The 16,175-nt window shown below is 36.4% G+C and overlaps 1 protein-coding gene across 1 annotated transcript; it reads left to right on the forward strand.

Annotated features, from left to right (window-relative positions):
• Positions 1-13,938: 13,938 nt before the first annotated feature.
• On the forward strand, positions 13,939-16,052 carry LOC146920421 (uncharacterized). The gene is made up of 3 exons (XM_085713852.1): positions 13,939-14,020; positions 14,315-14,619; positions 15,555-16,052. The coding sequence occupies exons 2-3, from the start codon at positions 14,331-14,333 to the stop codon at positions 15,806-15,808; spliced, it is 543 nt and encodes a 180-aa protein (XP_085569978.1). The 5' UTR covers positions 13,939-14,020; positions 14,315-14,330; the 3' UTR covers positions 15,809-16,052.
• Positions 16,053-16,175: the final 123 nt, after the last annotated feature.

Below are 16,175 nucleotides of genomic sequence, written 5' to 3' on the forward strand. Positions count from 1 at the left end.
TTGCATCTTTCTCTGCATTTTATTTCGATGTTATTTGCAAAATTCACATAAAAGGGTATTTTAGTCATTTCCTGCATTCAACTCATTTTAATCTTTGAAAATTGTTTGAGTCTTTCCTTGTTTCAGTCTCATGTCAAAATTCATTTCAAAAAAATATCAGTTAGGTCATTTTTTAGTCAATTTAGCCCCTAGGGGGCATTTTAGTCATTTCCTGTGTTAAAATTTCTTTCAGTCTTTTAAAAATTTGGTTGAGTCCTTTCAAATAGTGTGAATAAGTCTTCATTTCAATTCTATGTCAAAATCCTTTTTTAAATTGCATTTGAAGTCATTTTGAGTCAATTTTGCCCCTAGGGGCATTTTAGTCTTGTCATGTGTCAAAGCTCTGTTTAAACCCTTAAAATTGTCTCTGAGTCTGTTAATTTTGTGTGTATAAGTTCTTGCTTTAATTTCTTGTTAAAAATCCATTTTTAAATTGCATTTGAGTCATTTCGAGTCATTTTAGCCCCAGGGGCATTTTGGTCATTTCACACGAAATTTCGGCAGAGAGAGGTTACTTTAAAGTACCTCATTTAGGCCGTTGGTTCGTTTTAGTCCGTTTTGTCAATTTTAATCGTTTCCCTTTACGTTATTTTCCGGTTACCAATTTTAATTCATTTTATTTTTATTTTTAAGTCCTAAAATTCTAAAAATCGCATTTTAGTCCATATTTGTCTAAGTCATTGGTCCAGTGCCACGTGTCAGTGTCCTATTTGTCCAGAAAGTTTGTTATAAGTCCAAGTCCATGTGTCCTTTTTTCATTTGTCCAGATGCCACGTGGCATCGTTCTATTGGCCCAACAGTCAATTCATCAGCCTATAAAGCTGGTCAAAGAGAGTCAAAATTTCAACACAATCAATCATTATCACATTTTCCCAAAATATCACAAAATATCAAAAAAAAATCAGAGAAGAACTTTCTCTCTCTTCTCCAACCCTCTCTCCACCGTAACTGATTTTCCCCACCACCCTAACTAACCAAAACAGCCTTCAATCACCACTGTCCAACAAACTCAGCCACCGTAACCACCTCATTCCTCCACCTTCCTCCACCAATTCGTCACCACAACCGAACAGAATCACAACCGATACAAAACACCACGGATCCTCTCGATCTCACCATTTCTTTTTGGAATCCGAATCCAAGTTCACGGCAACAACAAATCCAAGCCCTACAAACGCAAGCATTTCGCTCATTCAACACAATAACATCATCACCACCGCGAATCAGAGGCAGAAGATCGGAGCAATTGGCAAAGAACGGGGACGAACGAATCAAGATCGGAGAGGAAACTTACTGGATTGGATTTTTCTGTTGCGTTTGTCTATACGACGCCGTCTGGTTCTCCGATTCAACCTCAAGGTATCATCGCTCGCCCTTCCTGTCCGATTTATGATTGAATCCATATTAGCCATATGTTGCGTTTCTGTTGGTTTTGAGAATGATGAAGGATTAAAAAGAAACGGTTTGGATCCACCTTTAACGCTTAGATCTGGAGCTTTTGGTGTATGTTTTCGAAAATCAAATACCGGATTAAGAAAGAGGAGGAGAAGAGGGACTAGATCCATAAAAAAAATTTCGAAAAAAAATGATTTCAATTTTCCGACGCGGTGGCTCCGCCACCGGAGGCCGGCCGGCCGCCGCGTCGGAGTCCCTCTCCACCTTCTTCTCCGGTCTGCGAAGTTGCAGAGAGAGAGAGGAGCCTTTTGTTTTGAAAGTGAATGGCTGTGTAAAAATGAGGAAAATAATAGAAATCCTTTATATATGAGCCCAGGATCCATGGACCTGAACCGACCCAGCCTAATTGACCCGCTCCAGGTCCCACAGGCTGATCCATACCCGTTTTCCATTTCTGACTGGGCTTGGGCCTTGTCTGCTTACTGTTTTTTGTTTTTTAGTAAGTTTCGTGCTATTTCCACACTGTAAATTGATTCTTACACCCTTGTGCACTCAAAATTGTTTTAAAAAATTCCTAAAAAATTTTCCTAGTGCTTTTCTTGATATTTTTGTTGATTCTTGGTGATTTTTACCTGTTAATATTGGCTAGAAAAATATTGGTGAAAATGTTGATTTCTTGATTAGTTTAGTACTTTTAATTTTGTTAAAACCTTGTTAAAACCTCCAAAAAAATTGTGAACTCTCTTGCAATTATTTTTGATGCTTGAAATTGGTTTCTCATGATATTTTGGTATGTTGAAAATTGATAAGAATATATAGGGAGATTTCTTGTGGTTTTGTGTCACTTTTTGATAATTTCTTATGAAAATTTTGCATATTCTTGATCCCAAAGTCTTGCTATGGTATATTGATCCTTGGTATGAGAGTTTGCAATGCGTATACCCCTGATTTAGAGTTGCTCTTTACTGTTTTGGAGTGTGATTTGTTAGTACCTTGTGTTATAAGTCATGTAAATATATTGTTTGTGGAAATTAAGTGGAAAATATGCCTAAAAATATGCTAGGAGGCTTGGCTTGATAGGTCCTCTTAATTCTTGTGTTGGGACTGAAATAAAACTCTTTGGGAACTTGTTAAAATATGAGGATTATAGGTCTTGTTCAAGCCTTGCATTATTGATGAATCTTTAGGCCTATTTTGCATTGTTTTTGCTTGTTTTTTTATGTTAATTTTCTTACTTTTGTTATGATAGCTTTGACTTGTTTATATCTTGTGCTACTAACTTTTTTTTGTTTCATGTTTCATACATCATAAGCATTCCATATCTCATCTCTTTCTCCGCTTTAATTCCTTGCACTTTAAGTTTCAATTTCATGCAAAAAATTAGAATGTAAAGATTTAGGAATTCTTGTAAAATTTTAATTCCATGCTTTTAATTTCTTGGCAAAGAGGCCATAGAATGTATCTAGGGTATGATGTAAAGGACAATGGACTCTAATGATGTACACCGACACAAGCACCGACACATGCACACACACCACTATAGCTAGAATATGCATGTGTAGATGTATGTTTAGGATTGTATGTTTAGATGAATGCCTAGGACTTATACTTAGAAAAAACCAATTTTCCAAACAAATGTGAACAACTTCACTCAAGCATTTTTTCATAATAAACCTTGGGGTCAAAACCCCATTGAATTTTCCTTTTATTTTCTTAATCAAACTTCAATGAAAAATAATCAAACTTCGACTTCTTTTGCAAAATGACTAATCAAACCTCACTCTTTTCATAAATTCTCATGCCTTTAAGTCCTCTCTCTCTTATTCTTCAAATTCCATTTTCAAACTTAAAATCAACCAACAAAAACAAAAACATTTTTGGAAGAGAACTACGGTGGATTTGATCCCTTAATCGGGTACGTAGGCAAGGAACAAAATTCCTTCAATTCAAATAAAATAAAAATCCAAAAACATTCTTCTCCCTCCAATTCTTCACTTAGAAATTCTTAGGTTTTAATAACATTTCAAAATAGCATTTAAAAATAAAACGCACGCGTAGAAATTAAAGACGGTTCCTATAGGTTACTATAGTCGTTATGGGTGCCTAACACCTTCCCGTAGCGAAAACAACTCCCGGACCTCGATTCTCAAGGGTTTTGCTTACTTTTTCCCTTCCCAAGAAAAAAATAAGATATCACCGGTTTAAAAGGTTCAAACGTAATCAATGTTTGACACCCGAAAACCAAGATAAAACACATAGGAGTGTTCATCACTTTACAATCTTCAAGCTTGAACTTCTTCAGAAGCTCCTTTGTATACTTAGATTGATGAACATAGACTCCATCTTTGCATTGATTAATTTGAATGCCCAGGAAGAACTTCAGCTCTCCCATCATGCTCATTTCAAATTCATCCTGCATTAACTCAGAAAATTCCTTGCAAAGAGATGCATTAGTAGAACCAAATATTATATCATCAACATATATTTGCACAACACGAATATCTTTCCCAAGGGTCCTTCTGAAGAGTGTTGTATCAACCTGTCCTCTTTTAAAATCATTCTTGATTAAGAAATTACTTAGTCTATCATACCAAGCTCTGGGAGCTTGTTTCAAGCCATATAGTGATTTCTTCAGTTTAAAAACATGGTCAGGATATTTAATATCCTCAAATCCAGGAGGTTGCTTGACATACAGTTCTTCTTCTATGACACCATTTAGAAATGTACTCTTGACATCCATTTGATATAATATTATGCCATGATTAACTGCATAGGAAAGAAGTAACCTGATTGCTTCCAATCTTGCAACTGGAGCAAACGTTTCAGTGTAATCAATGCCTTCTTGTTGACTATACCCTTGTGCAACAAGTCTGGCTTTGTTTCTTGTTACTTCACCTTGCTCATTCAGCTTGTTTTGTGAATACCCATTTTGTTCCAATAATGTTCTTGTGCTGAGGTTTGGGTACCAGATCCCACACATCATTTCTTTGAAATTGATTCAACTCTTCTTGCATAGCTAGGATCCATCCATCATCTGAAAGTGCTTCATCAACTGTTGTAGGTTCAGTCATTGAGATTAGTCCAATCATTGACTCTACTTGTCTGAAATGTGATCTTGTTCTTCTTGGACTATCTTTGTTTCCAATGATTAGCTCCTCAGGATGTGAAGACTTGTGTTTGAATGTGTTTCTGGGAGGATCTGCTTGATGTGAGCCATCTTGTGCTTCATCAGAAGCAGTTTCATCTTGCGCTTCTGATGTGGGTTCAGCTTCTGGACTATCTTCAGATTCAGCTATCTGATCAGGTTCTGGAGTAACTTCAGGAACCTGTATCTCTGCAAAACTTTCATCTTGCTTTGAAGTTTTATCTTCAAGCTCCTTGTCATCAAATTTAACGTGCATAGATTCTTCAACACAGAGTGTTTCTGAATTATACACTCTGTATGCCTTTGACCTTTCAGAGTAACCTAAAAAGATTCCTCTTTGGGCCTTGGCATCAAATTTATTTAGGTAGTTCTTGTTGTTCAGAATGTAACATGTACATCCAAATTGATGAAAGTAAGAGATATTGGGTTTTCTTCCTTTAAAGAGTTCATATGCAGTTTTCTCCAAAATAGGTCTAATATAGATCCTGTTTTGAACATAACATGCTGTATTCACTACTTCTGCCCAAAAATGTTTAGCCAAATTGTTTTCATGGATCATGGTTTTGGCCATTTCTTGTAAAGTTCTATTCTTTCTCTCTACAACCCCATTTTGTTGTGGAGTTCTAGGAGAAGAGAATTCATGGATAATTCCATGTTTTTCACAAAAAGCTTCAAATGGCTCATTTTCAAATTCTCCACCATGATCACTTCTGATTTTCAAAATCTTTGACTCTTTTTCAGTTTGAATTTGTGTGCAGAAGTTACTGAATACCTCATGCATGATCCTTACTTTTCAGGAATTTCACCCAAGTCCATCTGCTGTAATCATCAACAATGACTAATCCATATTTACTTCCATATAAGGATGCAGTACTCACTGGTCCAAATAAATCAATATGGAGTAATTCTAAAGGTCTTGAGGTTGAAACAATGTCTTTGGTTTTAAAAGATGATTTCACTATTTTCCCTCTCTGGCATGCACCACAGAGTGCATCTGAATGATAGTCAATGTCTGGTAGCCCTTTCACAAGTTGTAACTTACTAAGCTTAGAGATTAACCTCCAGTTAGCATGTCCCAACCTTCTGTGTCACATCCATTTCTTATCATTCACTGATAGTAGACAAATTACCTTCTGATCAGCCAGTTCAGAAAAATTGATTTTATAGACATTGTCAACTCTCTTTCCCTTGAACACAATGGATTTGTCTTCCTTGTTGATTACTGTACAGTTGGGTTTTTCAAAAAGCACATCATAACCATTATCACAAAATTGACTAATGCTCAAAAGGTTATGTTCAAGACCATCTACCAACCATACATTATTAATTGAGGTAGAGGAATTACCAATAGTTCTTGTACCTATGATCTTGCCTGACTGGTTGCCTCCAAACTTCACATTTCCTCCCTCTTTCATTGTTAGGCAGAGGAACATGGACTTGTCTCCTGTCATGTGTCTTGAGCAACCGCTGTCTAGGTACCATGATCTTTGCTTTGGCACTGCTCTTAGACATACCTGCATCATTGACATTTTTAGATTTAGGTACCCATTGTCCTATGGGTCCTGGAAGGTTAGTACTTGAGGCTTTACTCTTCACTTCCTGTACCTTGTGCTGTGAGTTGGATTGCTTCTGATTAACCATCACCTTAGGTTTTGGTACTTCAGAAGCAGTAACTGTCTTATTCTGAAACTTAGACTTCAGAACCTCAGATTTTGGTTTCACCAGACTCTGAGGAATAGGTTCTGATCTTTTCAGGATCCTAACCTTTGAAATCTTGGTATTAGATTTGATCATAGCCTTTGACTTAGAGTTCTTTGGCTTTGAAGTAATCTTAGCCTTAGAACTAGAAGCTTCAGGTTCTGATTGAACAACAGTTTCCAACTCAGCCCCTTCTGGTACAAAGAAGGTTTTCAGACCTTCCTTGATGCATTCACAACAAGATTTTAGGTTGGTTTTCTCAAGTTTCACTTCTGGAAAACCAATTCCTCTGCCATTGTTCTTGTAAATGCTATAAATCATAGAAACCCTTCAACTCATTGGTTCTTACTTCAAAATGTGTAAGGAGTTCTTTAAGTGACTCAACAAGTTCATCTCTGGGAATTTTGGAATATACCTCGTTTTCATCTTCTGAGTCTGAATCTGATCCAGCTTCTGAAGTTACTGTTGCTACCAACCCAACAGCTACCTTTGCATCTTCATCAGCTTCCTCTTTATCAGATCCAAATTCACTTCCCAAATCATCCCAGGTTGCCATTAAACTCTGCTTAATCTGCTTCTTGAATTTGCTTGGTTTGAATGTAGACCTCTTTGACTTGTCCTTTGACTTTTCTCTTTGAAGATCAGGGCATTCAGCAATGAAGTGTCCAGGCTTCTTACAGTTGAAGCATCCCTTCTGATCTTCTTTCCTTGAGCTTCTGGAGTTACCCCTTCTGGCAAGAAACTTTCTGTTCTTCTTGGCCAGATACTGAAGTCTGTTTGAGAGCATGGCCATTTCAGCAGCATCTGGTTCAGAATCTGAACTTGACTGTTCTTCCTCTTCAGATTCAACCACTTTGAGAGCTTTTGATGACCTTCCTTTGGATGGAAGAGCTATTGATTTACTCTTCTTAGTGGACTCATGTTCATTAAGACTTAACTCATGAACTTTGAGAGAACTAACAAGATCTTCGACACTTAAAGTGTTTAAATCTTTAGCTTCCTCAATGGCAGTCACCTTTGGTCTCCACCTGGCAGGTAAGCTTCTGAGTATCTTGCTTACATGATCAGAAGCAACATAGCTCTTCTTCAGAATCTGTAGCCCAGAGACTAAGGTTTGAAACCTTGAGTACATCTCCTCAATAGTTTCATCATCCTTCATCTTGAATAACTCATACTGATGTACAAGCAGGAGAGCCTTTGCTTCTTTGACCTTTTTGCTCCCTTCGTAGTTTGAACAGAGAGAAGCAAACATAGCTTTGGCAGTGGACTTGTCAGTCATCTTCATGTATTCTGCTTTGGGTATGGCAGTGACAAGAGCTCCTCTGATAATATGATGCTTCTTGTAGAGTTTCCTCAGTTCTGGAGTATGTTTCTTTCTATCCACAGCAACTCCTTCTTCATCAAGGACTAAATCACCAACACCATCTTCCAGAATATCCCATAATTTTTCATCTAGGCTCATGATATAACTGTAAAAGTTGGTCTTCCACCAAGAGAATTCTTCAGCATCTCCATTGAATTTTGGAATCTTCCCAACACTGGATTTCTTACTATCACTATAATCATGTGAGACATTTTTATAGCTAGTATCACCAGAACCAGTAGGAGGAGGAGTAGACATGTTTTTCTCAGATCTTTGACTGTTGCACGGTTAAGTGTTTCACAACAGACCAAGGCTCTAGATACCAATTGAAGGTGAGAAAAACACAAGAAGGGGGGGGTTGAATTGTGTTTTGAAAAATTCTTCGTTTCTCCTAAAACCTGAACACACTGATCAGAAGCTAAGTGAGACAGCTTCTGAAGTGATAATCAGAATCTAAATGCTGCGGAATAAAACAGAGAGAGAGAAGAAGAACGACACAAAGCAATTATACTGGTTCCTTCCACAATCCGGAAGTAGTCCAGTCCCCCTTGCACTTCCAAGGAGATTTCACTAAGAGTAATATCTGATTACAATTGCTCAAGCACACAAGCAAGAGACTTCCTTTGCTCAAGCACACAAGCTAGAGACTTCCTTTGCTCAAGAACACAATCAAGAGACTTCCTGCTCAAGCACAACTGCAAGAGACTTCCTAACTAAACAAAATTACACAGAAAATTGTTTAGGTTGAACACTTGATATACAATCAGAGGTGCTCACAATACAAATCAGATACAGACTCAATGGACTTAAGAATTTCTAAGAAATGACTTTAAAACACAGAAATTCTAAGTGAATGCAGAACAATTTCAGCAGAGATTTGGCACTTGTAAAAATATTGAGAGTCTGTTGTTCAGCATTACCAAATCTCTAGGTCTTCACTCCTTTATATAGAGGTGTGAAAGAGACGTTGTGAAATTGCCAGCACACCAAAGAGTCGTTGTTGAAGCTTGATCTTTCACCTTTGATCTTTTGCCTGATTTGGTTGTTGTCTTATGAAGAACTAATTTGAAATCCATTCCTTATCCAAAGGAACATCTATGCAGGCGAAGCCGTATTCTGGAGCTGTTTTCTTGTCTTGTAGCGTGGACACAAAACAGAGTAGTGGAGAACGTGGTTGTACAATTCGTACAAATGTCAACGCTTTCGTCCAAATTGCAAGCACATGCCTTCAAACACCTTTGAAATGACCGTTGCAAAATTCCACTAATCCTTTGTTGCGTTTTCGAATCCAATAGACAGCTTTTGCAGTGATAATTCTTCAATTCTTGAATCTTTGCAAATCCAGTTGATATTCAGCTTCTGGTGAAATAACTTCTGATGAGGCAGCTTCTGCAGCTTCTGATGATGCAGCTTCTGATGATATGACTTTTGGACCTCTTGTCTTCAGGAGCACTATTCTTACTTCAGAAGCGACTTAACTTCAGGAGCGCTTTTTCTCTTCAGTAGCAAGTTGCCTTCAGGAGCGTCCAAGCTTCAATTTTTGTTGTTTCCTTTGCTCTTTATTTGCTCATTCAGAACCAATGATGATGTAACTTTTTAATTATGGTCATGTACACTTGAACAAATATTAGCTAGTCCAATTTACAATTTTTAATACCTTGTTATCATCAAAACTCTTTAAGGTTCATTGTTAAACACATTTTGTTCCAACAGTCGTTTCTTTCCGGAAAACGTAATCCGGACAGCTAGGTTATATATAGTTCTCCAGAACCTAACTGAAGCAGACCACCTTTATCAAAAACACTCCCCACACCTCTAAAAAAACACTCCATTTGGGCGAAATGATGGTTTGGAGCAGCAATCTGGCCATCAAGGGGGGTTAACATCATCATTTTCGACTGAATGCAAAGGTAATGTGTATATAAACCTTTCCCTAGTCGATTTTTAGGCGATTAACATTTGATCATGTTGTATGATCTTTGCAAAGTTGGACCCGGTTCAAAGTTGTATGCGTAAAATTTCCCAAGTTTTTGGAATATGTTGAAAAAGCAATTTTGGATCCGGTTAAGGAGAAGTTTGTGAGGTTTTGGGTTGACAAAAACCTTCATATGGGGAATACTACAACAAACAGAGCTGAATCTGCACACGCTCGGTTGAAAAAGTATCTGAGTAGTAGTATGGGTGATTTGAGCACAAACTGGAAATCCGTTCATGACATGCTAGAGTTGCAACATACCGCAATACATGCTTCATTTCAGATGAGCATTATCATGCTTGAACATCGGTTCAAAGACAAGGTGTTGTGGTCTAGGTTGATTCGGAACATTTCAAGGGAAGCTTTGCATCATCTCGTAGTGGAGTACAATAAAGCACTTGAAATTGGTACAGATAAATCTAGATGTGGTTGTTTGAGTTTGATCACTTACGGATTACCATGTGCGTGTATGATAGCTTTGAAGATCAAGAACGGCACTGCCATCCGTTTGGAAGATATTCACACCCACTGGAAGAGGTTGAGGTTCGAGTACGAGGTTGACCCGAAGCTTCAAAAAGAAGAAGACATATCTCTATTGTCAGAATGAGATATTCTCCAAGTATTTTTTTTCAAAACTGTCTCTGTTTATGTTCTGCCCAGGATTTCTGTTTCTGTATTCTGTACTGGTGCAATCCGGATTATATACTCCGGACGTAATTGATGGGTTCCGAAAAATATAATCTGGAGCGGTAGCATTTACGCCCCATGCAAGTGCATTTAAGGCTCATGCATGGGGTGTATCGAGAAGTTCCGGATTTTATAATCCGGATTACCTTATGTGGTTCGGAAAATATAATCCGGACTGTATCAGTAGTGGTAACAGAATGCATGTTTCTGACTGTTTTCCATCAACAACAATAATGACAGTTTTTTACACATTGTAGGCCCGGTACAAGGACGCCGATTACAACATGAAGGTACATTTGAAAGAACAATTCCGACAATTTGTTTTACCGGAAACCACCTCTATGCGTTCACCTCCAAATAAGGTCACCACCAAAGGAGCTCCAAAGAAAGATAAGCAAAGCATTCGATCGACAAGGCGGTCCCCTTCCCTATGGGAGATTGTTGACTCCCAGGAGCAAGAAACACAGGGTTCACAGACACGGTCAACAGGGACGAGTAGAAAGAGTGCACGGAAAAGCAACACGTCTCCTACTCCTCCTAAGCCAATTCCAAAAAATCCAAAGAAGCCAACACTCGTTGAAGTCCACACACCACACAAAGACCAAATCCCAATTTGGATGCATGACTTTATTGAAAAGGTTACGGATGTACCCGGTGATGGCCATTGTGGGTTCCGAGCAATTGCGGTCCTACGAACTTGATTGTTGATGATCACGTATTAATCTGGTACAACCTTTACAAAGAGCTTATCGGTGTAGAAAATGACCGCTATCGGAGGATGATTAATGATGATAGGCGGTATAACGAGGTCTTGGACGCTCTATCCTACTCCGGTATTGGCAATGCACCACCGGATAAATGGATGACAATGCCGGATATGGGGTTCCTCATCGCACAGAAATTCAGCCAAACGGTTGTTGAGTTGTCCATTGGGAAATCAGAAACCTTTTTCCCTCTATGTGGTCCACCGCCGCCTCCAACTATCGATCCGTTGATACGTCTGGCATATGTGAATGACAACCATTTTATGGCCTTGAAATTGAAGGATGGTTGTCCGGTTCCTCCCACTTCCGCTCTATGGAGACAATACCATCGAGAGGATGCAGACACCTGGCCTGATAGATATGTCAGCCGGATGGCAGATTATAATGAGCCAAGTCGGGCGGCGGGTGTAGCGGTCATAGAAGATGATGAAGAATTGTACATTGTTGAAAATCTTGATCCCGATGAGAGGGTTGGTGCTGGTCCTGCTCCTAGTGTGAAGGTTGAAGTGGATGATAGTCTCATTGATCTTTCGGCGCCATAGATTAGATATATATCATTAGTTTAGTTGAAATGTATATCATTAGGTGAAATATGTAATGATATAAATTCAACTTTTTTTGGTATAATGATATATATATATATATATATATATATATAATCATTTTTTGATATAATATTTAAGTTAATTGTCTTTTATACAAACATATATAATGATTTATTGGAAAAAAAATGATAAAAACCATAATGACATGCAAATCTGTTTCAGTTCTGTGCACTGGTGCATTCTGGATTATATAATCCGGAATGTCCCGAGGGTAAAATTGGAAAAAAATAGGGCGCGCGAGGAAAGACATAGGGTGGAAAAAAGTAATACTCTAAAAAAAAATACGAAGAAAGCAGTTCCGAAGACCGAATCCCCCAAGCCCCAACCCAATTTGATAAGAGCTTTTTGTCAGCATTGAATTTTATCGATTGTGAAATTAAAAAAAAAAAACTAGTAAGCAAATAAAATATAAAAAAATTTGACAAAATTTTAAATTATTTTATATTTCATCAAATTATTTTATATATTAATTTTAAATTATTTTATATTTCATCAAATTATTTTATATGTGAAATAACATTACTCTTAAATTAAATACCAAACTTATAACTTAACTAGTCTAAATACCCGGCGTTGTCCGGGTTAATTATTATAAGCAAATTTTTGTGTTCGGGCAAACATAAATATATTAGGTTGAAATAATTTAAATTCATAAATAAAATTCATTAAACAACATAACATATTAATGGTTAAAATTCTTTAACCAACAAATATTGACTTTAGTTTCGCACCTAAATAAGCTATCAATACTTGGCTTATAGTGATAGAAAATAATATTCATAGTCTGCATCATAAATAAAATAATATGTTAAAAGGTATAATACTTTGCCATAAAATAAAATTTTAAAGACGTATGAAAATAAAGAAGTATGAGAATATTTGGTTTAAAGTTATTGGACTTCAGGAATATTAACATTAATTATTGTAAAAAAAAAAAAAATCTACAGAAACAATAGATATATACAAACGATGACAAAACATGATAGGAATGAAAAGCGAGCATAAATATTAGGGATTACTGCATTTTAGAGGGAATTTGTTAGGTTAAATTGATGCGCTGCATTTTAGATGGAATTTGTTAGGTTAAATTGCTGCTAACCTAATACAACATTTTAGAGGGAAATTATTAGGTTAAGTTGTTGCTGACCTAATAAAATAAAATAAAAAGGCAAGAGTATATGGATGAAATTGGTGCGATGCATTTTTTTAGATGGAATTTGTTAGGTTAAATAATTGCAAACCTAATAAAGCAAATGAGCGGAAAAAAATTAGGTTAAATTGCTGCAGACCTAACAAAATTAATAAATAAGGAAAAATTAGGTTAAATGGCCCAGACGTAACAAAATTAATAAATAAGGATAAGTGTAGAAAAAAAAGGCATGAGGATAGAATGAAATTGGTGCGATGCATTTTTTTAGATGGAATTTGTTAGGTTAAATAATTGCAAACATAATAAAGCAAATGAGCGGGAAAAAATTAGGTTAAATTGTTGCAGGCCTAACAAAATTAATAAATAAGGAAAAATTAGGTTAAATTGCTGCAGACGTAACAAAAATAAGGATAAGTGTAGGAAAAAAAGGCAAGAGGATATAGATGAAATTGGTGCGATGCATTTTTTAGATGGAATTTGTTAAGTTAAATAATTGCAAACCTAATAAAGCAAATGAGCGGGAAAAAATTAGGTTAAATTGCTGCAGACCTAACAAAATTAATAAATAAGGAAAAATTAGGTTAAATTGTTGCAGACGTAACAAAATTAATAAATAAGGATAAGTGTAGGAAAAAAAGGCAAGAGGATATGGATGAAATTGGTGCGATGCATTTTTTTAGATGAAATTTGTTAGGTTAAATAATTGCAAACCTAATAAAACAAATGAGCAGAAAAAAATTAGGTTAAGTTGCTGCATACTTAACAAAATTAATAAATAAAGATTTTTTTTCTTCATCAAACAAGAGTCGCGATTGTATCGATATATTTATTTGTTTATATATTTTGACGGTCAATGATGAATGGTGATATTTTCAACCTATTTTTCCGTCTCATTATCCAATCCAAAATTATTTTATTTTGGACTTATAGGAAAAAGGTACGAGAATTGACACGTGTCGCCAGGTAAAAGGCACAATCGCATGCTTAGACGCGTTAATGACGCGTAATCCAAATTTCAGTTTTAAAGGTCTCTTTCTTGGATCTTTCATCTCATCTCAAAAAATTAACCGCACAACCTCTCTCTATAAATAACACAGAATCCCTATTTCTTTTCTTCCTTCTCAATTTCAATTTCAACAATTTCTATTTCTCAATCTCAACAACCCTTTCTTCACAATTTAATTCATTCCAAAATATCTGTGAGTTTTTTTCTCTTCATTCTTCATAAGTCTTTCATTGGTACAATCTTTCTAGCCTTCAATCTTCATGATTTCAATTAATTTCTTTTTATGTTAATTCTTATTGGATCAATGTCATGCCTTAATTTAATAACAACAATAGTTCTTATATATGATCATAAAAATAAATATGATTTATAATGAAAATGCATATTTTGTTTTTCTTCGCTTCCCTAATTTTGTTTATAACATAATATAGCGCCAATTTGTTACTCTATTGATTAAATTAACCAATTTCTGGTTTTAATTGATTAGGTTTTGATCTGTAAAAATGGGAGGTGGAAAAGACAACAATGATGAATCTGCTGACAAAGGAGTTTTCTCACATTTAGCTCATGGATTAGGTGGTGGTCATGGTTATCCACCTGGGGCCTACCCACCACCACCAGGGGCCTACCCACCACCTGGACATGGCTACCCTCCACATCAAGGGGGTTATCCTCCAGCTGGTTATCCTCCTCCTGGTGGTTACCCTCCTGCTGGTTATGCTCATGGTGGTTATCCTCCTGCTGGTTATCCACCTACTGGTTATCCTGGTCCATCTGCTCCACATGCCCCAGGTATGATTCCCTTCATTCTTAATTTTCAATATTACCTCTTTAATTAATTGATTATTATAATGAATTGATATATAACTCTTCATTATTGTTATGAGAATTTTGATGCTACTTTAGGCTTTTGAGTTGGCTCAAGTTAGTTGAGTTATTGGTGTCTTTAAAGTTTAAAACTATATAGTTAACCATCACCATGTACTCCCTCCGTCTCCGTCCCATATTAAGTGACACAGTTGTTCTGTCACATATATCAATGCATAATTTTTATCTTTAATATCTTTAATTATCTATTAGGAAAAATTAAGAAAATTTGATATTTTGAAAATATACATCGAGACAAATCCAACTACATCTTATATGATACTCCCTCCGGTCCTTATTATAAGAAACAATTGACTTTTTTGGTTCATAGAATAATTAACGTATCTTGTTATAAATATAGACTAGATACATCACTTACACAATGAACCTAAAAAGTCAACTTTTTCTTATAATAAGGACCGGAGGGAGTACCATTTATCTTTGTATATTAGTAGAAAAATATGGTCAAAGATTGTTAAGTCAATAGTTCACGTTATGAGATAGGTCATCTAATATGGGACGGGGACGGAGGGAGTATTAATTTTTGCCCTTGTCTACTATATTTGAAATTTTCTTAGACTACATTAATTTTGTCTACGCATTCAGAATCTAGACTTTCTTTGACTATTGTAACCGGTAGTTTGATTTGTGAGTGTGTCATCATGTTTTTTGTCCTCAATCTTTCACCATTCTCAACGTAACTTCTCATTTGTAATTTGGCTGTTGTCTACTACATTTGAAACTTGTTATTTAAACCTATCCCACTGATACATTGCCTGTTTGAAAGTTTTTCTACTTTTTTGTCTAACTAAAGTGATATGCATGAAGACCACTAAACTAACTTCTCTGCTTTATATCAGGGCCGTATGGGCATGCTGGGCACGCCGGGCACGGTGCTATGGGGGGTGGAATAGGCGGATTGATTGCCGGTGCAGCTGCTGCATATGGTGCTCACCATGTTGCCCATGGCCACTATGGACATGGAGGATATGGTCACATGCCCCATCATGGGAAATTCAAGCATGGGAAGTTCAAGCATGGAAAATTCGGAAAGCACGGGAAATTTAAGCATGGAAAGTTTGGAAAGCATGGCATGTTCAGGAAGTGGAAGTGATCCTAACTATCCATGTATATACAAACCACTGCTGCTGCTGCTGATTGCTTTTATAAATAATCTTTACTTCGTATGATGCCAATCTATATACTTGGTCGAACTCTTATATTTTTTTGTTGTTGCTCTGCCTAAGATGATTAATCAAGTTCATGCCTATTTTGTTTTGCTGTACATTACGATTTTCATTTTTACCTTGGTTGGTTTATCATATTAAATGGAGATTGGATCAATCTTTTGTCTTTTATCTTTGTGTATTCATAGAGTGTATTGAGCTGGTGGAACTATTTCTCTTTTTTAGACGTTACTCGTTCAAATCCAGCTTAAGAAAAATTGGATGATGCATTGTTTATAAACATTGAGACAAAGT

The sequence above is a fragment of the Medicago sativa genome, chromosome 5 (genome assembly GCF_051527215.1).
Source record: "Medicago sativa cultivar Bolivia chromosome 5, Bolivia_mono, whole genome shotgun sequence".
NCBI lineage: Eukaryota > Viridiplantae > Streptophyta > Magnoliopsida > Fabales > Fabaceae > Medicago > Medicago sativa.